The 22,835-nt window shown below is 32.8% G+C and overlaps 2 protein-coding genes across 3 annotated transcripts; both read right to left on the bottom strand.

Annotated features, from left to right (window-relative positions):
* Positions 1-788: 788 nt before the first annotated feature.
* LOC120177092 (receptor homology region, transmembrane domain- and RING domain-containing protein 1-like) lies at positions 789-2,538 on the bottom strand. Its single transcript, XM_039183334.1, has 4 exons — positions 2,291-2,538; positions 1,882-2,109; positions 1,379-1,771; positions 789-974 (listed from the first exon to the last, which is right to left on the bottom strand). The coding sequence occupies exons 1-4, from the start codon at positions 2,415-2,417 to the stop codon at positions 856-858; spliced, it is 867 nt and encodes a 288-aa protein (XP_039039265.1). The 5' UTR covers positions 2,418-2,538; the 3' UTR covers positions 789-855.
* Positions 2,539-4,433: 1,895 nt separating this feature from the next.
* Positions 4,434-5,732, bottom strand: LOC120177097 (thaumatin-like protein 1). Of its 2 annotated transcripts, XM_039183341.1 has the most exons (3): positions 5,610-5,732; positions 4,822-5,491; positions 4,434-4,718 (listed from the first exon to the last, which is right to left on the bottom strand). In XM_039183341.1, exons 1-3 carry the CDS (start codon positions 5,683-5,685, stop codon positions 4,499-4,501), a joined length of 966 nt encoding a protein of 321 aa, XP_039039272.1. In that variant the 5' UTR covers positions 5,686-5,732; the 3' UTR covers positions 4,434-4,498. The 2 variants fall into 2 exon arrangements, with proteins under 2 accessions (XP_039039272.1, XP_039039273.1); XM_039183342.1 differs by lacking the exon at positions 4,434-4,718 and having other exon boundaries at positions 4,818-5,488; positions 5,607-5,732.
* Between the last annotated feature and the right edge of the window lie 17,103 nt (positions 5,733-22,835).

Genomic DNA, 22,835 nt, shown 5'->3' with positions numbered 1-22,835 from the left:
ATATAGGAATCATATTCATGTTTCATAATTTACATATACTTTTATACTATTGGAATTTTAAATATGTCCATTGTCGAACAAGCTATCTAGAATTTTGCAAATGCCTTACCTGTAATTTGGTATAGGCATGGGTCGGATTTTTGGTCCACCCAACCCAACCCGAGAACAAAGAACCCTCCACCCGAGACCCGACCAAAATAAGTTTTCACCCTTCCCGAACCCGAAATAAAAAAAAATTATTTATATTCATTAAAAATGACTTAATTGAAAAAATAATATATAGATGGGTATTATTATAATTATTCCTAAATATTTAAGGTAAAATTATATATTTTTCGTGTCGGGTATTTTTCACCTTAAACCCGACCCCGACCAGAACCCAATTTTTTTAAAAAAATCCAATCCGATCGGGTCAAGATCAGGCCCCATGCTCATCCCTATCTGTAATACTTAAAACTATGCCTCTAACCAGCATAAGCAACTTCTATCGTGCATATAGTTAACTGAATGTTGACCATGAAATGTGAGAGAATAAGCAATGTCCAGCATAAAAGTTACCAACCACCCGATCTTAATATCATGACAAACATGATGGCACACGCTAAATGTCAGATTTTACATCATCAACAATGGGCCATAACAGCAGTCACTATAATTTCTTTCTGTGAAATATTAATTTTTTTGTTCAAAGTGAAATATTAATTATATATGATGTAATATTTACAATAGCTTAAAATTCAGATTAAAATGGAAAAGCAATAGTATAAAATGGAAAATATAGGCATGACTGTTAAAGAGTATATAACTCTACAATGTTTAAACTCAATGAGAAGAATTGGAGCTGCATACATAAAACTAAGGCCTTTGCTCACTGACCACAGAAAATGTGATTTTGGTTATCATATCGAGTTTGCATACAGGGCAGAACGTCCCCCACTTAGTCAGCCATGACTCCACACAGCTTGAATGAAAATCTGCAAGAAACTATCATGTTGATAAATACAATGATGAAGTATAGAAACAAGTATTCAAATAAAAATGATTGACAAAACAACATTAGAATGAGAAATAAATATTCATATATGCACAAACGGAATTTATCTACCTTTTTTACAATTGCCAATGATAAGAACAGATTCATTTCTAATTAGAATGGTTGAAATATGTGCATTACTGCAAAAACGACAATGCTAGCCTTGAAACAACCAATGATCTATAGCTCTATTGGATTGCCCAACTCAATGAAAAGTCAAGCTAACCCGTTAAAGCGAAAAGAAATCCTTGCATGATGGTAGTTAAAACAATGATACGAAGGAGAAAAGAAGCGCTGCAAATCTAACATTAAAGGCTACAGATAAGCCACATGAGCGTATCCTACCGTGTTGACAAGGGAGAATTTTAAGAATTTCCCCATCCTTATAATCCTCAAGGCATATTGCACAAGTTTCTCCAGTATGGCAGTGACTGAGAGGAGCAGAACCAAACGTGACACGAGGAAGAGCTTCAACTATCTTACTATCCACACTTTTAACTAATTTTTTTCTTCGCCAATTCGAAAAAATTCTGGGAGGAATCATGGCTGTCACCAGGAAAACTGCTATAACGGCAAGTGATACGAAGCAAATGGCAAAAACTGTCAATGGATTCACATTTGGCTGCAAATAAATGCAGCATTCCTCTTTTTCTCCTATAGCATGATCTTTCAAAAATTCACCAGCAGATTTAGAAACAAAAACCGCCAAAATGTTGATTCCCTTAGGGTTCACCATCACTTCAACCAACAATATACCTCAGTTACTACACTGTTGAATAGTCCTCCAAGTTTTACCAATAATACTAAATTCTATAATGAATGAAAAAACATAAAGCAATTTAACTTACTGTACACTAAATTGCTCATATCTTTATCTTCGTAAACAATTGCGGCAGAAAAACCACCGCTTTGAGCTTTTCGAATTTTTTCGTCGAAAGAACAATTGCCTCTAATTATCAAAGCAAACCTTGTGGAGTCAGTTTTGTTGGACCCGAATTCATTACGGAGCGGTGTACAAGCATCCAATGGATCCGCTACTTCAATTGCACCGCAAAGGCGCGTGCTATTCCAACGAGCTAAACCAAAAAAAAAAGAGTGAACTCTCTTCTCTCTTTTTTTTCTTCTTTAAATCAGACTTTTTGCAAAAAAATTAGTTCAAAGTAGTGCGTATAAACAGAAAAAGCTTACTGGTTTGTTCTGCTAAGTTTTCTTACGTTTTCCGAGTAAACAAACAGGAAATAGAGAAGCAAAAGTTACCGAATTTGGTGGGAATGTCCGGGAAGGCAATGGAGAAGGGCTCCAATACAACTATAGCAGAAGAAAACTCAATGAAATAAGCAATAAATAATAATAGAAAGCAAAACCCAATCACTCTTTCTCCCATTGATATCTTATTTCTTTTCTGTTCCTTTTTCCTTCAACTTCCACTTAGCTCCAGATTTCAGATACACAGTGGTAAAATAAAAGTACGGCAACGGGAGACTGACGCTAGCGCTGCACAGAAAGGGGGTCGTTTCAGTATTTGATAATGCGGTGCCTGCCTCGCTGCTTGTGGTAGGGTTTATTATTTTCGGTTTAGTCCCTCCATAATTCTAAAATTTTATATTTAATCCTTTTCACTTTAATTTGATATTATTTATTCCTCTACTTTTGTAATGTTATTAATAAGTTCAAAATAATAATATATTTAGTTAATTTCACTAAAGTTAAGTCTATTTTTTACTGATATCTTTTAGGGACTAAAATCAGAGTTATACCATACATTTATTGGCACCCACTAGTACCAACCTGATAGCTTCAGTTTGTCTATTGGGAAACTCGTGACCTGTCCTTGTCATAGAATTATAAAGCTATAAATATAAATTTAATCATTATTATTTACTTTATTTATCTAGTTTTAGTTAGGCCGTAAATGAGACGAGACAGATCGTGAGTTATTCGAGATCTATTCGATCAAGGCTCGATAAATACTCGGATCGAAGGGACTCGACTCGAGTTCTTAACGAGCCAAAACGATCTACTCGATATTCGACTCGAAAAGCTTATGAGCAGCTCAAAATATAATTTATTAATATTTTATTTAAAAAAATAAATTATTAATAATATTAATATTTATGTATTGATTGTTTTTAAAAAATAAAATAAGATTTCATGTATTTAAGGTTCATGCTCGAGTTTGAGTTTGATGTTTTAATCGAGTTAAGTTAAGATTTTTTTTTTCATTTCGAGCCTTTTCGAGTTGCTCACGAGTTTCAGTTCAGGATTTCAAGTTCGAGTCAAACTTAAAAATTTTAAGCTCACGAGTTTTCAAGTCGAGTCGAACTCGATTTCAGAGTTTTCATGTATTTAAGGTTCATGCTCGAGTTTGAGTTTGAGGCTTCAATTGAGTTAAGTTTAAGAATTTTTATTTCATTTCGAGCATTTTCGAGTTGCTCACGAGTTTCAGTTCAGAATTTCGAGTTCGAGTCGAACTTGAAAATTTTAAACTCACGAGTTTTCGAGTCGAGTCGAGCTCGATTTCAGAGTTTTCGAGTCGAGTCGAGCTCATCAATACTCGAGCTCGACTCGGCTCGTTTACATAGTCTTAGTTATTAGGGTAGTATCCCAAAGAAAAAAATATAGAAGATTATAATAATCATCAATTTAAAATATATAATTAAATTATTATTTTTAAATTGAGTTATGTGTTTTAATTTCAAATTTGAATCTGATCCGATTTTATGTTTATATATAAATTAACCTCATTTATTAACGTACACATCACCAAACTAACCAGAAAAAAATAATTAAATGATCAAACTGTAACAATCTATAACATTAGTGATCAAAATATAATAAATCAATAAAATATGATCACTTCCGTAATTTACCTTTTTTTTAATTTTAATAATAATTTTTATAACTTAAATTTTATTTTTAATATTAAACTTTTCTGAATATCTTAACAATTTTTTTATTTAAATATTTTTATTTTTCTTAAAAGTTAAATACATGCTCAAATTTTATAAAAGAGACGGTTAAATTTTTAAATTTTTCAAAAACTCAATTAAATTCATCTGTCACATTATCATCCATTTTGATTATCATGTCAATATTATAGGCCAACACATTAATATTGTAATAATTAATGACGATTTTTGTTAATAAAAAGGTTATTGGATCTAGAACCCATAACCTAAAGAAATATAAAAAATATAGATAAATAGCTTGACCAGTATGTCAAATATGATTACATATATTAATTTAACATTTTAAAATAATTCAAAGATCTCATCAAACATTAAACGTAAAATAAAAGACAATCCAAAAGCAGAAGAAAATGGCAAAATATATTTATTTATGAAACAAAATGATTTGCATGTCAAAACGTGTATTTTAACAAAATATGAGTGGGCTAACATTTTACAATCTGGATTTTGTTTTTGTTTTTATTTTCTCTATTCAAGTTGAATTGGGAAATTGAGACTACAAGAACAGAGAGATGATCACAAAAATGGTCACAACAAAACCAAATTGGGCAAGGGAAAATGGTTTGGTCTTGGTGGAGTCTCCGGTAGCCAAATTCGCTAGCCATTCACTGTCCATTGCAGATGCCTGCATAGGGTACGGTTCCGGTTCCGGGTCTGATTCCAACCCATCGGTTGATCCTGTTGTATTTGGAGAAGGATCGTTTGAAGATTGCAAACTGCATCACAAAATTAATACCATATTAACTATACATGCAAGTTTGCAACTTTTAGAAATTTGATGAATTAAAATTGTAAACATTGATGATTCTGGAAATTTACCGGGGAGCATTGGGACAGAAAGTGATGGTATAATCAGCCCCAGAGCATGTGAAAGTGCTGGTGGCATCATCAAAGGCATAGCTATAGGATTTGGGGCAAGCTGACTTGAACACCAGTGAATACATGGACGGTTTACAAGCTGCCGGAGTATTGTAGGCACCGCTACAACAATACTCCGGGTTGCCGAAAGCATCACATGCACTCTTGCAGGCATCACCGCCATCGATTTTCAGCTCGGACGGGCACTTTTTATTCAAATCGGTCAGGCAACCGGTAGTGGCACACTCTCCTGACCCTCCATTTCCTTCAACAATCATAGGCAAATTATAACCATCAACCAGGCTCACATCATAGAAGTCTTGCGATCCCGAACCAAGTGTAAACTCAGCTAAGGTGGCTGGGGGGATGGCGCCAGCTCCATTGCATTCGACTTCACCAGAGCCGCAGTCGCCTGTAGTGCATGAACCACGGCCAGAGTCATCGAAACTGCAGCCTGTTCTGCCCCAGAAGCGACCGGCCCAACCAGTAGGAGCTTCGAAGGAACGAGAGCCGCCTTTAGTAAGTTCAAAGCCTGTACTTTCCAGTTTTAGACTCCCCGGATTAGCTAGAACTCCAGGCCATACGGTGTAATCGCATTTGTTGACAAATGTAAAGGTGGCAGCCATAGGCCCTGCAAATGGAAACAGAAGAAAACAAAGAAACTGTGTGTAAGTCTACTTACGAAAAAGATCAAAACTTGACGAAAATAAGAATAATTCAACTTCTAAAATAGCATATATTCTCATCACCTTTAAGAAAAACGATTAGAATGAAAGTCCAGAACGTGACTAAAGAAGGGTGATGATAACAGGAGAACCGAGCCATGGGGGAAATGAATGATTCAATTCAAAAGTAAAACACTAAAGTTTTTCTCTATATTTCACTCCTTTTTGGGGGGAAATGGTGGTTGTAAGTAGGCAGAGTTGAGTGGTGGTGGTGGGGGAATCTAATCATCTACACTTCAGCTCTCATCTATAAAGGGGCATCATTTGAATAAACAAGCAACATACATATGCTTAATCACCGACACACTTTCATTTGTTTGCTTCTTTGGCCCCCCTTACCTACCAATTACTGTTAAGCCTTTGTTTTGTCACTAAAAATATGAGACTATAATTCCAAATATTATTGGCGACAAATTTTGCATAAAGCTAAGTAATCAATATTAAGAAAAATACTAGTTTTCATTAACTGCTTTCACTATACACTTACTGAGGATTTAAGGTCCAAATTCAGTCCTTCACCAACCACTCATCTCTTGTATTCTATAATAATGCTATTATTATGGCCTCGTTGAAGAAGAAAACATAGAATCTCATGGCCCAATATGTCAAAAAATGTGGAAAACGGAATTGCTATTCAATAATAAAGAAAAAGAATCAATTCTAGTTTAAAGGAAATGAAGATTTAAATGTGGAAAAAACTTCTTTTAGGAGTATAAACTATGAAAGAAAGAAAAAAAAAACAGCTTTTTCAAAGCAATTCTTGTGGTTTTGTTACTAGAAATCTGAACCTTGAGAAATTAAGGATCTATTTGTTTGGATGTAATTGGTTTTTTAGAAATTGAATTCTGAAAATGAATTACTGGAATTTGAATTCTGGAAAATGAATTATATTTCTGAAAAACGTTTTCCAGAAAATGAATTACATTTTTCTGAAAAACATCTGGAAAACGTTTTACGATTTTTTGAAGATGTTGTTTAAATCTTTTTTCCCACTAGTCGATGAATTTTTTAAAAATTATTTATTACAAATATTAAATAAAATAAATAATAGTATTTATCATAAAACTTAATATTATTATTTTTAAAATATTAAAATAATTTATTTATTATTAAATATTATTTTTATAATTTTATTAATAAAAATATTAATATTGGTATATTTTATTGAAATAAATATATTATAAATTATATTAATTATTTATTAAAGTAATAGTTTTATATTATATTTTAAAAATATTAATTAGTATATTTTAAATATCTTTATTAAAATATTATTATATTATTATATTAATATTAAATATATAAATAATATTATTCATTATTAAATATATAAATAATTTATTATATATTATTAAAATAAAAATATAATATCTTATATTATTATAATATAATTGATTATTTTATTATAATATTAAAAATATAATATTATATTATTATAAATATTAATAAATATATTTTAAATATTTTAATAATTAATATTTTGATTAAAATAATATTAAAATATTTTATTAATATTAAATTCATAAAATAAAATTATTTTGAGTATTTATTCTTTGAAGTGAAAAGTTCAGAAAATGACTTACGGAAAATCAGACCGTAAGTCATTTTTCAGAAAACACAAAGGAAATTCTGTTGACTAGGAAAATATTTTACGTTGACCAACCATTTTTCCTCCAACCAAACACCGAAAAATATTTTCCGGAAAACGAATTGCGTGAAACAAATACAAGAAAATATTTTTTGTAAAACGAATTACGTGAAACAAACATAAGATTTCGAAAAAAATCAATTCCATAATTCATTTTACGACAAACAAACATAGTTAAATCATCTTTCTGATGCAATCATAGCCAAAAACCCTGCAACAGTAGTGTACTTGATACTCATCTTCAATTACTATTTTAAGCCAACACCTTTTTAAAGCAGTTCCTCTCTTTTCTTCTTGGAGCTTATCTTTATGTGTGCGTATGATGATATCACCAGTTATTAGAAAAGCTCCCAAACGCTGACTGACCGACCAACCGGGCTTCGAGCTGGAACGGCTGCGTTATCGGTAATCTTAACCCGGCAATCCAAGTACTGAAAGTTGCTTTCGAAAGGGGAGGCAAAGCACATGGTATTGAGTGGATCCTACGCATTGCCATGCACCATGCTTGATCATTACTTGATCACTGATAAATTTTAACACTAAACCTGGTCATATCATATTGAAACTACGGGTTATTTGGATTCGAATTATTAATATTTGTTTTTTTTATTAACCTTTTTGTTTATTATTTTTTCTCAAAAAATTCATCATGAAGCATATCATGTCCCAACATCTGCCCACTTTCACCTAACTTTGGAAATCAATTCCTTTGTCTCGCAGATCTCATGCATTAAACTGAAACATTAGTTTGAGAAAAAGAAATGTCTGGTCAAACAACTTTCATAGTCAGAGTACAACAATTCCACATGGACAACGATGACGGCCAATACCTACCTCTATAACTGTCTATTGGTTCATACACATGGAGGTTTACAACATTAGTTGTCGTTAGAAGATAACGATAAGTACGTTGGATTAAAATAAATGATTATAGACACATATTTATAATGTATACTGTTATTATCAAATATGATATAAATTAAGTGGTCAATTATGTTATAAAGTCATAAGGTATGAAAAATATTATAGAAATAAAATAATTGATTATTAAATCAACTATATAGAAGGGCTATGGTCCACAATCTCGTATTTTCTCTTATCTCTTTCAGAGAGTTTATACTCAAGAGAATTCTATCTTATTGAAAGATCACAACCAAAGAAAGACTCAAGATTTCAATCTATCAATTAATTCAGATACGCTTTTGCAACTAATATTTTATTCTTAATAATTTAACATGATTAGATATTGGTTTGATTTCATGTTTATCATGATTTGTTCTAACAAGTCACATCATTGTCAGACCGTGTTAAATCACTGAGAATCAATTGTTTTTAAGGTTTATTTTTTCTTGTACGATTGATATTCTTAAATTTCATTAATCTATTTTTCAATCGTGCATTAATTTTGGGATAATTTTGCATATATGTGCGATAACGGAAAATGTTCATTAATTTTCAACTTCAATTGTGCGATAATTGTGAAAATACTTTAATTTTCATGTATGTTCGTGTCTAAAGGTGTTTTATATTTGGGTTAAAGATTGAAAAAAAAAATTGTATTCATTATCACGCTAAATGATTTTTGTTTCTCCATTCAATTCAACATGCTTATTGGTAAGTTGAATTCCACCTAGTACTACAATCCAATACTATCCTTGTGGTCAGTTCAAAGCACTATAATCTTTTTGGTTTCTCATCTTGTTGTTTCGTTGTCTGGGTGGTCACCACCACCCTTGTTGCTTTACGCCATCTCTTGACCGTTTCACTAATGATCTCAAAAGGCCATTTTCGTGTCGCTACCGTTTCACTCATGATCTCAAAAGGCCATCTCCGTGTCGCTGTATCTCTTTGTGTTCTTTGAATAAGGGATTGGTCGGACTAGCCCTGGTGTTTTTGGGGATTAGGGTTCATTTGGCTTCTATCCCCAAACTTGCTATTCGATTATTTGGGTGTTCTCTTCTTGCTTGGTGAGATCTTTTCTCTCTCTTCCGGTTGTGTTGTTATCCCTGTTTCTATTTGAGTGATGTTTCGTGCTTCAGATATGGTTTTGTATGCATTAGTTTCATAGTCTTGAATATCTGTGTAGGCTACTAGTTAGCTTCTGGAGCCAGAGTGCGATAGTTATTTCTGCATGCAAGCTGTTTGTGTAAATGTCATAGTGAACCTGTCTATTGATCTCTTGACTTATTTCATCATGTGGGAGAGTGTTTCAGGTCTTTCGTTAGAATCTGTTGCGTTGTTTGTGGTTATTTCTACAAATACTCTTCATTGGTTAGGTTTATAGCAGAGAGTGGGTTGCTAAGGTAAGGTTCTGAGTGTGTTTTCTCTAGAGAAGAGGAGTTGAGTACGAGTTTGGTGTGTGAATGTCAGGGGTTGTGGTGGTTTATGGCTTTGGTCTTGAGAATGTTAGTCGTGGTTTTTAAGAGGAGCTGGAGTAGTTTTAGAAATTGTTTTTTAGTATAAAGTCTTTAGTAGTTTATTTTTATTGTTAGTCTGTTTTGCCATGGCTAAAGTGTTTTTGGTTGACAAGCTATTTTCTGGTGGATTACTTCATTTCTTCGTTCCCTGTTTGGTGGGTGGTGTTGCTCTTGTGCTTTGATGTTCTACCGAGGTTGAGTGTGTGTCTTTGCTATAAGAGTATTGTGTTTGCTTTGGCTACCTTTTTGTTCTTTGGTGTTGCTCATAGATGTTGTCCACCTTCCGTTCCTGCGTGTGTTTTTGCTTTGTGTATTCATTGTTGGCTCTCCAGCCGATGTTGGATAGGAGATTATAGCAGTAGTTGCTGTCGAGATGTTTCCTAGGTTGCAAGTGGGTTCTGATGCAGATGCTGGTTTCGAGGTAAACTTTATTGAAGAATGTTTTAATGTAATACTTTAAAAGAAAAGTGAAGATGGTGCCTTGTAAAGTTGATATCTGCATGCAGCTCCTGTTGGTTGAATATGGGGGCTGTCGGTAATTTTTTATTCGATATGTCCATAGTGTCGTCTGATGAGTCGTTTTATCTGTTGGTGGAGGAGAACATTGGTTTAGTGGGTTTTATTAGACTTGCACGAGTCTTGTGGTATCTTCTGCAATTTGGGTGCTGATTCGACTAGTTGTCCTGCAAGCTTTGCCTCTTTATTTGTCGAGTGAACTCCTATTTATTCGGGAAGCTTCTGCTGCTAATTGTTATTATTCTGTTAGGTTTCTTTTCGTTCTTGCCAGATGAATTGCTGGGTAGTATCGTGTAGTCGTTGATCTCTGGTGTTATGCTTTGGTCCTTGGACAGTTCTGTTGGCCGCTAGTGTTAGTTTGGGTGATGTGTTCTATAGTAGTTATGCTATAATTCGATGGCCATTTTTTCTTAAGGTTGCTTTGCTCTTTAGATTCTTTAGCTTCACGCCTTTACTTCTTCATTGGAACAATTTTAGCTAGTTTGGTTCTTCATGACTCAGTGCTAGCCTTCGTTTAAGGTCTGGTTGCGGTTGATGTTCTGTTTGATGTGTTGGTTCATTCCTTTGGTTTTGCTGTTGGTGTTTGATCTCGTTTTAGTTCTCAATTCATTTTAATCGTTTGTTTGTGTTGTATTATTCTTGAAATACTTTGGGGTTGTGATAGGGTCGGGGTATGGTTTATGTGATGTTACAGCTTTGTGCCTTTTGATCCTTACCACTTCAAGGTACACTCTTTTTCCTTCATTAGGATTAGGGAGGTTTTTTTAATGAGGTCCTTGAGGTGGTGTACTTTGTAACATTTCTTAATACAAAGTACCATCTTTCAAAAAAAAAATTCAACATGCTTGTTTATTAGTGTAATTCAGGTTACATTGCGTTAATAGCATTATGTTTGGGGTTTCTTTTAATCTCTTTGAATTCAATTAGTTCGATTTCTAAATTGGTGATATGATTAAAATTTGAAAATTTTAATTTTAGATTTATTATGGAATTTACATCATGATACAATTAGGATGATAATCAAAGGGCCAAATTTAGTTTTGCTTTGTAACTTTGTAATCAATTATATTGATAACGATTGATTTATGTGCCAAGATATTAAATTTCAATTTGATATTGGGTTATTTATGTAGTTGGTTTTGATTTCTTGTATCATGTTTTGGTTTAATTTGGAGAGTTCACGATTATGAAATTCTCGAAAAATAGTTAAATATTTAAGTTTTTTGGTTTCTAATACGTCATTTAGACAACCATATTATAGGTTACTTCAGAAACTACGACATGATTGGAAAATTTAGTTTTGGTTTTTGACTGCTATGAATTATATAATATATATTTGTTATTTATATATTCGGTTCAGTTTGATTAAAGATTGAATTCACTAGTATGTATTTTGACCTTGAATTTTGGTTAAATATCGTTTTGAATTCAAATTTTTTTTGGTGATTTATGAAGTTATGTATTAATTGCATGTTTAAGAAATTCTTCAGAAACAATCAAAGACTTAAGTTTCGATTTTTATAGCACCATTTATGTAATCTTATTATGAGTTATTTCGGATATTGTAGTGCAATAAAAAATTTCAGTTTTAACATTTTATTGTTATAAAAATATTAAATTTGAATACTAATATTTATTTCGAGTCGACTTTATTATAGCAATAAGTCGTTAAAGTAGAATCAATTATGAAAAATATTTTATACAAGTTTTGTACATGTAACTTAGGATATGTTAGTATTGATCGACCCAAAGGAAGATTAATAATTAACATAATCACATATACTATAACATCCCGAAATCCGGGTCAGTGACTAAAATGAGAATTTTTGAAATTTGGGGATCAATGTAAAAAATTGAAAAGTTCAAGGACTTAAATAGGAATACTTCAGTATTGGACTTAATTGTAATTATGGAAAGATGGAAAGGGTATTATGGTCTTTGTCCTTTAAAAGATATTTTCCCCCTATTTATGAGTGAAACACGTGGGGGGGGGAGTTATTTGGAAACTTTCTTCTTCTTCTTGCTTTCCTCTTCTTCATGTGGGCTCTAGCCTTTAAAAGGCAAGTTTCATTTTGTTGTTTAATTCTTGAAATTCTAGGTGGGTTTTGGTTCTTTGGGAGTTATATAAGCTTAAGGAAAGCTTATATAGGATTTAAACAATAAGATGAGTGAATTAAAAAGGGGTAAAATGAGTTTTAAAATGAATTGTTGTTATCGTTTGGTTTTAAGAGTTTTGATGAGATTTTTGACTTGTCATAAGAAGGATTAAGAAGTCTAAAGCATTAGAATTGAATTTAGAACACATGGAAAATTTGGTGAAATTCTTTGATTCAAGAATTATGATTAGTTATGAAAGATGATGAAGTGTTATAGTGTTCTAAGAGGGTTTATATATGTATAGATAAGTTTTAATGTAAAAGGAAAAGTTAACAAGTAAAATTTGGGGGTAAAGTGTTTAATATTCGGGCTTGAAAATGAAATATGGGCAAGGGGGTATCGGTACCTGTTGAGAGGGTACCGATACTTCAAGGCCATTTTCGAGGATTTAATGCTAGGGGTATCGGTACCTGTATGAATAGTATCGATACCCTATGGATGAGGTATCGATACCTATGTGGAGGGTATCGATACAGGGGGAACTTCAAAGCAATATTTGGTATCGGTACCTGGATAGGGTATCATTACCCTAGCTTAGATGTATCGGTACCCTAAGGGTGGTACCGATACCACTTAAGTGGGAAAGTTGAAAGTGGAGTTTAATTAGTTTATATCGATATAAATCGTATTAAATAGTTCGAATCTCGTCATTCATTAAATCGCGTATTTGTGTAGATATCGATCGGAAGCAAAATTCGGATAGATCGTCAGAGTAAGATTCTCAAGAGAACAAGAGTTGGGTAGTGTATATTGAGACCCAGGTGAGTACATGATGATAAGAGTAAGTTATGCTAGGAAATTAAGACTTGTGATAAGTGAAATTCCTATATTAGATTGCATGAGTATGTGAATATAAGCACCTAAGAATATGAGGTTTAGATGTATATGAGTCCATGCATATGTTAAAGGTAAGTGCATTTCTATATGTGATATGTGTGAATAAAGGTATGTGATTTATATGAATATATGATAGCATGAGTCGAGGTATGATTAGGATTGTATACTATGTGAATGTTCCTTGCTTGCATTACATGTTATGTGATATGCATTTATGTAATAATGATCTATGAAACAATCCAAGAATGTTACCAAAGTTATTTGATAATAAGTCATAAGATTACATGCATATGTAATATAAGTTATAAGATGAGAGAATATGTGTTTATATGTATATGAGAAGATATAAGAACAAGAAACAAGCCAAGTGATATGTGAATATGAAATCATATGAAAATGTGACATGAGTTTCGTGATGACATGTTATGTAAATACAAGAACCTGTGATATGAGATATGTGATAAGAAGATATGAAACTCCATGTGAGTATTACACGATATATGTGATAAAAAGCCTTGAGCTTATATGTGTATATGATATGAATATGTGAAAATGTGATAATATAATAATAATGCCCATGTTATGTGTTATGAGAGCTAGGGGTATACTTGGCATGCCAAGAGTCAAGGGTTCTACGTGGACCTTCGAGACATATGTGTTCTATGTGGTCCTTCGGGACATAGTGGTCCTTCGAGACAAATTCTACATGCCCCTAGTGGGAATTATTCGAGTTGTGGTGACAGCATATATGCACAACAACTATGTACTCACATACCTTAATTTCTCAAAAGTATACATATGCTTTCAAGATAATAAATAACTTGCAATGATAATTTATGTGTTCCTTTATGAAATTGGTGTTTGTGCTATACGATGTGTATAAATGATAAGTTCCTGGTAATAATAATAAGTGCATATGTGTATTCGTTATATGAGATGATATGTTCTTGGGGTATGATATGATAGTAATAATGATTCATGCATTGTAGTGAAGTTAGGGTCTATGTTATATGTTTATGTCAATTATATACACATATGATAGAAATGAATTAGTGATAATAAAATATGTAACGATAAGCATGATAATGATGATTTACGTATGCATACAAGTATGATGTTGTATTACATGATATGGACATGTATTTGTTAGTCTACAGACGTATTTACATGTCTCACTAAGTCTATGACTTAGCGTGTGAGTGTTTCACACGTACGATTCAAGAAATTCGCAGAGAAGATAGTGAGGAGACATCATAGCTTCTACAAAGATCAGATCAGAAGGATTTAATAGTAGGTCTTTTATTTTATTATATTATTGGCATGTATTTAAAGAGTTTAATGTAAAAGCTCTGAACTGTTTTGTAAACGTTTTAGTAATATATGTAAATTATTTTGTATGCTTAAATTATATATATGAAATTTTCCTCTATTTTGAAATAAGAAATGGTTTGAAAAGTTGATGTAACATCTCGAATTCGTATATGGGTCGAATACAGGTTGGGCGTGTTACATTTAATGGTATCATAGCTAAGGTTTAGCCGATTCTAGGCTTAAACCAAAGTCAAAAGTGTTTTGAAAAAGTTTTACATGCCAACAAAAAGTGAAAGTTTCTGATCTGATAGAGTCATGAGTATGTTGTTTTCTAATAAAGTTATATGATTATGTATTAGATATCTGATCGTGAGAGTTCCCGAAGTGAAAGAATAAGAGATAGATCTGGAGGTAGTAGTAATTCACCTCTCTGGCCAGGCAGGATGAAGAGCAAACACCTCCAGATGTACCAGTGAGAGATAAAGGGTTGTTTTTTTAGAACGTTAAACGGTATTTTGTTGCATTTTCAACCCTCTGTGCCCTCAGCTCCTCAAATGAATATAGCTAAGGAATTGAAAGGTTTAGGAGCACCTGAGTTTAAGGGTGAATCTGAGGAAGATCTAGTTGCTGCAGATCTTTGGTTGAACGATGTCAAGATTATGTTGGATGGGCTCCACTTTCTGATGTGGAGAAATTATATATAACAGTTTCGCTATTGTGGGGTCAAGCTAGAATTTGGTGGACAAATGTACTATGAGGTTGAGAGGTGATCAAGTGACCTGGTTATTCTTTTTAAAAGAATTCCAGCGTAAGTACATTGGTGACCAATATATCAGGCAGATGAAACAAGAATCTCTGAATTTGAAACAAGGGAATTATACAGTGTATGAATATGAATGTGAGTTTAATAAGTTAAGTCGTTTTGCTACTGAGCTTATTCCGACTGAGAAGGATGTGTGTGATTGGTTTGTGGAGGGTTTGCGTCCTAGGTTAAGAGAGTTGTTGATAGCCTTGAATTTTCATCGTTTCAAGAAGTGGTTAATCGAGCTAAAGATTTAGAGAGAGCTCAGAATGAGAGATTTAAATAACAGAAAGTTCATAAGTATAAGAGAATGGGTACTTTGTCGAGTTCCTCGCCATCAAATAAAAATAGAGAATTTGATTTTACAACTCAAGATATGTTAGAATCAGCTGATACTGCTAGAAGATCAAATCTCAATCAATCCAGGTCATGTTCATATTGTGGAAAGAATCATACAGGAGTCTGTAGAGTGATTTCAGGAGCCTGTTTTAGACGTGGGGATGTTGGACATTTTATTCGAGATTGTCCACTTATGATTGAGGAGACGGTACAGAGAGAAAGGTCTATTGCGATATCTCAAATAAATAGAGGTAAAGGTCGTATAAGAAATCAATCGAGTCATTCACTCAACATGATATGCAATCAACTAATCAAGTTTATAATTTAATGATCGATGAAGATGTTGAGGATCCAGAGATTCTTACAGGTAAATCTCAATAATATGGTAAAGTAGTGGGTTTTAATTTATTTGGGAATCATCATAGTATTTGGTAAGTGGCAATTAGAAGGATAATTGAAAGATTTGATTTGAAGTAATAAGTAACGAATTGTTAGAGATAAATAGGATATGGTTTCCAAGTGAATAGGTTGTGTTGAGTTTTTATATAGTATGAGTAAAAGCAATATATATTGCGTAATATATATGAGTATAAGGTTAATAGTAAGGGTAAACGAGAATTGTTGAGTATTATAAAGGATTGCTTCATCTCGTTGTGAAGTGAAAATTCGAGTACGAATTTTCTTAAAAGGAGGGGAGATTTGTAACATCTTGAAATCTAGGTCAATGACTAAAATGAGAATTTTTGAAATTTGGGGAATCAATGTAAGAAAATTGAAAAGTTCAAGGACTTAAATAGGAATATTTCAGTATTGGACTTAATTGTAATTATGGAAATATGGAAAGGGCATTATGGTATTTATCCTTTAAAAGATATTTCCCCCCTTATTTATGAGTGAAACATGTGGGGGGAAGAGTTATCTGGAAACTCTCTTGTTTTTCTTGTTTTCATATTCTTCACGTGGGCTCTAGCTCTTAAAAGGTAAGTTTCAATTTGTTGTTTAATTCTTGAAATTCTAGGTGGGTTTTGGTTCTTTGGGAGTTGTATAAGCTTAAGGAAAGCTTATATAGGATTTAAACAATAAGATGAGTGAATTAAGAGGGGATTTGCAAAATGAGTTTTAAAATGAATTGTTGATATAGTTTGGTTTTTAGAGTTTTGATGAGATTTTTGACTTGTCATAAGAAAGATTTAGAAGTCTAAAGCATTAGAATTGAATTTAGAACACATGGGAAATTTGGTGAAATTCTTTAATTCAAGAATTATGGTTAGTTATGAAAGATGATGAAGTGTTATAGTGTTCTAAGAGGGTTTATATATTTATAGATAAGTTTTAAGGCAAAAGGAAAAGTTAACAAGTAAAATTTGTGGGTAAAATGTTTAATTTTTGGGCTTAAAATTGAAATATGGGCAAGGGGGTATCGTATCTGTTGAGAGGGTACCGATACTTCAAGGCCATTTTCGAGAATTTGATGGAAGGGGTATCAGTACCTATATGAGCAGTATCAATACCCTATGGATGACGTATCGATACCTATGTGGAGGGTATCGATACGAGGGGAACTTCAAAGCAATATTTAGTATCGGTACCTGGATAGGGTATCGATACCCTAGCTTAGATGTATCGGTACCCTAAGGGTGGTACCGATACCACTTAAGTGGGAAAGTTGAAAGTGGAGTTTAATTAGTTTATATCGATATAAATCGTATTAAATAGTTCGAATCTCGTCATTTATTAAATCGCGTATTTGTGTATATACCGATCAGAAGCAAAGTTCGGATTGATCGTCAGAGTAAGATTCTCAAGAGAACAAGTGTTGGGTAGTGTTTATTGAGACCCAGGTGAGTAAATGATGATAAGAGTAAGTTATGCTAGGGAATTAAGACTTGTGATAAGTCAAATTCCTATATTAGATTGCATGAGTATGTGAATATAAACACCTAGAAATATGAGGTTTAGATGTATCCGAGTCCATGCATATGTTAAAGGTAAGTGCATTTATATATGTGATATATGTGAATAAAGGTATATGATTTATATGAATATATGATAGCATGAGTCCAGGTATGATTAGGATTGTATACTATGTGAATATGCCTTGATTGCATTACATGTTATGTGATATGCATTTATGTGATAATGATCAATGAAACAATACAAGAATGTTACCAAAGTTATTTGATAATAAGTCATAAGATTACGTGCATATGTAATATAAGTTAAAGATGAGAAAATATGTGTTTATATGTATATGAGAAGATATAAGAACAAGAAACAAGAAACAAGCCAAGTGATATGTGAATATGAAATCAAATGAAAACGTGACATGAGCTACGTGATGACATGTTATGTAAATACAAGAACTTGTGATATGAGATATGTGATAAGAAGATATGAAACTCCAAGTGAGTATTACACGATATATGTGATAAAAAGCCTTGAGCTTATATGTGTATATGATATGAATATGTGAAAATGTGATAATATAATAATAATGCCCATGCTATGTGTTATAAGAGCTAGGGGTATAGTTGGCATGCCAAGAGTCAAGGGTTCTACGTGGACCTTCGGGACATATGTGTTCTATGTGGTCCTTCGGGACATAGTGGTCCTTCGAGACAAATTCTACGTGCCCTAGTGGGAATTATTTGAGTTGTGGTGACAACATATATGCACAACAACTATGTACTCACATACCTTAATTTCTCAAAAGTATACATATGCTTTCAAGATAATAAATAACTTGCAATGATAATTTGTGTTCCTTTATGAAATTGGTGTTTGTGTTATACGATGTGTATAAATGATAAGTTCCTGGTAATAATAATAAGTGCATATGTGTATTCGTTATATGAGATGATATGTTCTTGGGGTATGATATGATAGTAATAATGATTCATGCATTGTAGTGAAGTTAGGGTCTATGTTATATGTTTATGTCAATTATATACACATATGATAGAAATGAATTAGTGATGATAAAATATGCAACGATAGGCATGATAATGATGATTTAAGTATGCATACAAGTATGATGTTGTATTACATGATATGGACATGTATTTGTTAATCTACAGATGTATTTACATGTCTCACTAAGTCTATGACTTAGCGTGTGAGTGTTTCACACGTACGATTCAAGAAGTTCGCAGAGAAGATAGTGAGGAGACATCATAGCTTCTACAAAGATCAGATCAAAAGGATTTGACAGTAGGTCTTTTGTTGTATTATATTATTGGCATGTATTTAAAGAGTTTAATGGTAAAAGCTCTGAACTGTTTTGTAAACGTTTTAGTAATATATGTAAATTATTTTGTATGCTTAAATTATATATATGAAATTTTCCTCTATTTTGAAATAAGAAATGGTTTGAAAAGTTGATGTGACATCTCGAATTCGTATATGGGTCGAATACGGGTTGGGCGTGTTACATTTAATGGTATCATAGCTAAGGTTTAGCCGATTCTAGGCTTAAACCGAAGTCAAAAGTGTTTTGAAAAAGTTTTACATGCAACAAAATGTGAAAGTTTCTGATCTGATAGAGTCATGAGTATGTTGTTTTCTAATAAAGTTATATGATTATGTATTAGATGTCTGATCGTGAGAGTTCCCGAAGTGAAAGAATAAGAGATAGATCTGGAGGTAGTAGTAATTCACCTCTCTGGCCAGGCAGGATGAAGAGCAAACACCTCCAGAAGTACCAGTGAGAGATAAAGGGTTGTTTTTTTAGAACGTTAAACGGTATTTTGTTGCATTTTCAACCCTCTGTGCCCTCAGGTCCTTGAATGAATATAGCTAAGGAATTGAAAGGTTTAGGAGCACCTGAGTTTAAGGGTGAATCTTCTGAGTTGAAGATTAGATGCTGCAGATCTGATGTGGATGGGCTCCACTGTTCTGATGTGGAGAAATTATATATAACTGTTTCGCTATTGTAGGGTCAAGCTAGAATTTGGTGGGCAAATGTACTATAAGGTTGAGAGGTGATCAAGTGACCTGGTTATTCTTTTTAAAAGAATTCCAGCGTAAGTACATTGGTGACCAATATATCAGGCAGATGAAACAAGAATCTCTGAATTTGAAACAAGGGAATTATACAGTGTATGAATATGAATGTGAGTTTAATAAGTTAAGTCGTTTTGCTACTGAGCTTATTCCGACTGAGAAGGATGTGTGTGATTGGTTTGTGGAGGGTTTGCGTCCTAGGCTAAGAGAGTTGTTAATAGCCTTGAATTTGTCATCGTTTCAAGAAGTGGTTAATCGAGCTAAAGATTTAGAGAGAGCTCAGAATGAGAGATTTAAATAACAGAAAGTTCATAAGTATAAGAGAATGGGTACTTCGTCGAGTTCCTCGCCATCAAATAAAAATAGAGAATTTGATTTTACAACTCAAGATATGTTAGAATCAGCTGCTACTGCTAGAAGATCAAATCTCAGTCAATCCAGGTCATGTTCATATTGTGGAAAGAATCATACAGGAGTCTGTAGAGTGATTTCAGGAGCCTGTTTTAGACGTGGGGATGTTGGACATTTTATTCGAGATTGGCCACTTATGATTGAGGAGACGGTACAGAGAGAAAGGTCTATTGCGATATCTCAAATAAATAGAGGTAAAGGTCGTATAAGAAATCAATCGGAGTCATTCACTCAACATGATATGCAATCAACTGATCAAGTTTATAATTTAATGATCGATGAAGATGTTGAGGATCCAGAGATTCTTGCAGGTAAATCTCAATAATATGGTAAAGTAGTGGGTTTTAATATATTTGGGAATCATCATAGTATTTGGTAAGTGGCAATTAGAAGGATAATTGAAAGATTTGATTTGAAGTAATAAGTAACGAATTGTTAGAGATAAATAGGATATGGTTTCCAAGTGAATAGGTTGTGTTGAGTTTTTATATAGTATGAGTAAAAGCAATATATATTGCGTAATGTATATGAGTATAAGGTTAATAGTAAGGGTAAACCGAGAATTGTTGAGTATTATAAAGGATTGCTTCATCTCGTTGTGAAGTGAAAATTCGAGTACGAATTTTCTTAAAAGGAGGGGAGATTTGTAACATCTCGAAATCTAGGTCAATGACTAAAATGAGAATTTTTGAAATTTGGGCGATCAATGTAATAAAATTGAAAAGTTCAAGGACTTAAATAGGAATATTTCAGTATTGGACTTAATTGTAATTATGGAAATATGGAAAGGGCATTATGGTATTTATCCTTTAAAAGATATTTTCCCTTTAAAAGATATTTCCCCCCTTATTTATGAGTGAAACACGTGAGGGGAAGAGTTATCTGGAAACTCTCTTCTTTTTCTTGTTTTCATATTCTTCACGTGGGCTCTAGCTCTTAAAAGGTAAGTTTCAGTTTGTTGTTTAATTCTTGAAATTCTAGGTGGGTTTTGGTTCTTTGGGAGTTGTATAAGCTTAAGGAAAGCTTATATAGGTTTTAAACAATAAGATGAGTGAATTAAGAGGGGATTTGCAAAATGAGTTTTAAAATGAATTTTGATATGGTTTGGTTTTTAGAGTTTTGATGAGATTTTTGACTTGTCATAAGAAAGATTTAGAAGTCTAAAGCATTAGAATTGAATTTAGAACACTTGGGAAATTTGGTGAAATTCTTTAATTCAAGAATTATGGTTAGTTATGAAAGATGATGAAGTGTTATAGTGTTCTAAGAGGGTTTATATATGTATAGATAAGTTTTAAGGAAAAAGGAAAAGTTAACAAGTAAAATTTGTGGGTAAAATGTTTAATTTTTGGGCTTAAAAATGAAATATGGGCAAGGGGGTATCGGTATCTGTTGAGAGGGTACCGATACTTCAAGGCCATTTTCGAGAATTTGATAGAAGGGGTATCAGTATATGAGCAGTATCGATACCCTATGGATAACGTATCGATACCTATGTGTAGGGTATCGATACGAGGGGAACTTCGAAGCAATATTTGGTATCGGTACCTGGATAGGGTATCGATACCCTAGCTTAGATGTATCGGTACCCTAAGGGTGGTACCGATACCACTTAAGTGGGAAAGTTGAAAGTGGAGTTTAATTAGTTTATATCGATATAAATCGTATTAAATAGTTCGAATCTCGTCATTTATTAAATCGCGTATTTGTGTATATATCGATCAGAAGCAAAGTTCGGATTGATCGTCAGAGTAAGATTCTCAAGAGAACAAGTGTTGGGTAGTGTTTATTGAGAGCCAGGTGAGTAAATGATGATAAGAGTAAGTTATGCTAGGGAATTAAGACTTGTGATAAGTCAAATTCCTATATTAGATTGCATGAGTATGTGAATATAAACACCTAGAAATATGAGGTTTAGATGTATCTGAGTCCATGCATATGTTAAAGGTAAGTGCATTGCTATATGTGATATATGTGAATAAAGGTATATGATTTATATGAATATATGATAGCATGAGTCGAGGTATGATTAGGATTCTATACTATGTGAATATGCCTTGATTGCATTACATGTTATGTGATATACATTTATGTGATAATGATCAATGAAACAATACAAGAATGTTACCAAAGTTATTTGATAATAAGTCATAAGATTACGTGCATATGTAATATAAGTTAAAGATGAGAAAATATGTGTTTATATGTATATGAGAAGATATAAGAACAAGAAACAAGAAACAAGCCAAGTGATATGTGAATATGAAATCAAATGAAAACGTGACATGAGCTACGTGATGACATGTTATGTAAATACAAGAACTTGTGATATGATATATGTGATAAGAAGATATGAAACTCCAAGTGAGTATTACACGATATATGTGATAAAAAGCCTTGAGCTTATATGTGTATATGATATGAATATGTGAAAATGTGATAATATAATAATAATGCCCATATTATGTGTTATGAGAGCTAGGGGTATAGTTGGCATGCCAAGAGTCAAGGGTTCTACGTGGACCTTCGGGACATATGTGTTATATGTGGTCCTTTGGGACATAGTGGTCCTTCGAGACAAATTCTACGTGCCCCTAGTGGGAATTATTCGAGTTGTGGTGACAGCATATATGCACAACAACTATGTACTCACATACCTTAATTTCTCAAAAGTATACATATGCTTTCAAGATAATAAATAACTTGCAATGATAATTTGTGTTCCTTTATGAAATTGGTGTTTGTGCTATACGATGTGTATAAATGATAAGTTCCTGGTAATAATAATAAGTGCATATGTGTATTCGTTA

Source organism: Hibiscus syriacus, unplaced genomic scaffold, assembly GCF_006381635.1.
Source record: "Hibiscus syriacus cultivar Baekdansim isolate YM2019G1 unplaced genomic scaffold, ASM638163v2 tig00112281_pilon, whole genome shotgun sequence".
Classification (NCBI taxonomy): Eukaryota; Viridiplantae; Streptophyta; class Magnoliopsida; order Malvales; family Malvaceae; genus Hibiscus; species Hibiscus syriacus.
This window is presented reverse-complemented; position numbering and strand designations above follow the sequence as displayed.

Bases quoted from the DNA above. Each gene is read 5' to 3' on its own strand.
- LOC120177092 (XM_039183334.1), bottom strand. From the start codon at position 2,417: ATGGGAGAAAGAGTGATTGGGTTTTGCTTTCTATTATTATTTATTGCT. The intron at 2,110-2,290 runs GTAACTTTTGCT...TTTTTGGTTTAG, and splicing joins GGACATTCCCACCAAATTCG to CTCGTTGGAATAGCACGCGC. The intron at 1,772-1,881 runs GTAAGTTAAATT...TGTTGGTTGAAG, and splicing joins TATGAGCAATTTAGTGTACA to TGATGGTGAACCCTAAGGGA.
- LOC120177097 (XM_039183341.1), bottom strand. From the start codon at position 5,685: ATGGCTCGGTTCTCCTGTTATCATCACCCTTCTTTAGTCACGTTCTGG. The intron at 5,492-5,609 runs GTGATGAGAATA...TTCCATTTGCAG, and splicing joins TCTAATCGTTTTTCTTAAAG to GGCCTATGGCTGCCACCTTT. The intron at 4,719-4,821 runs GTAAATTTCCAG...TTTGTGATGCAG, and splicing joins TTCTGTCCCAATGCTCCCCG to TTTGCAATCTTCAAACGATC.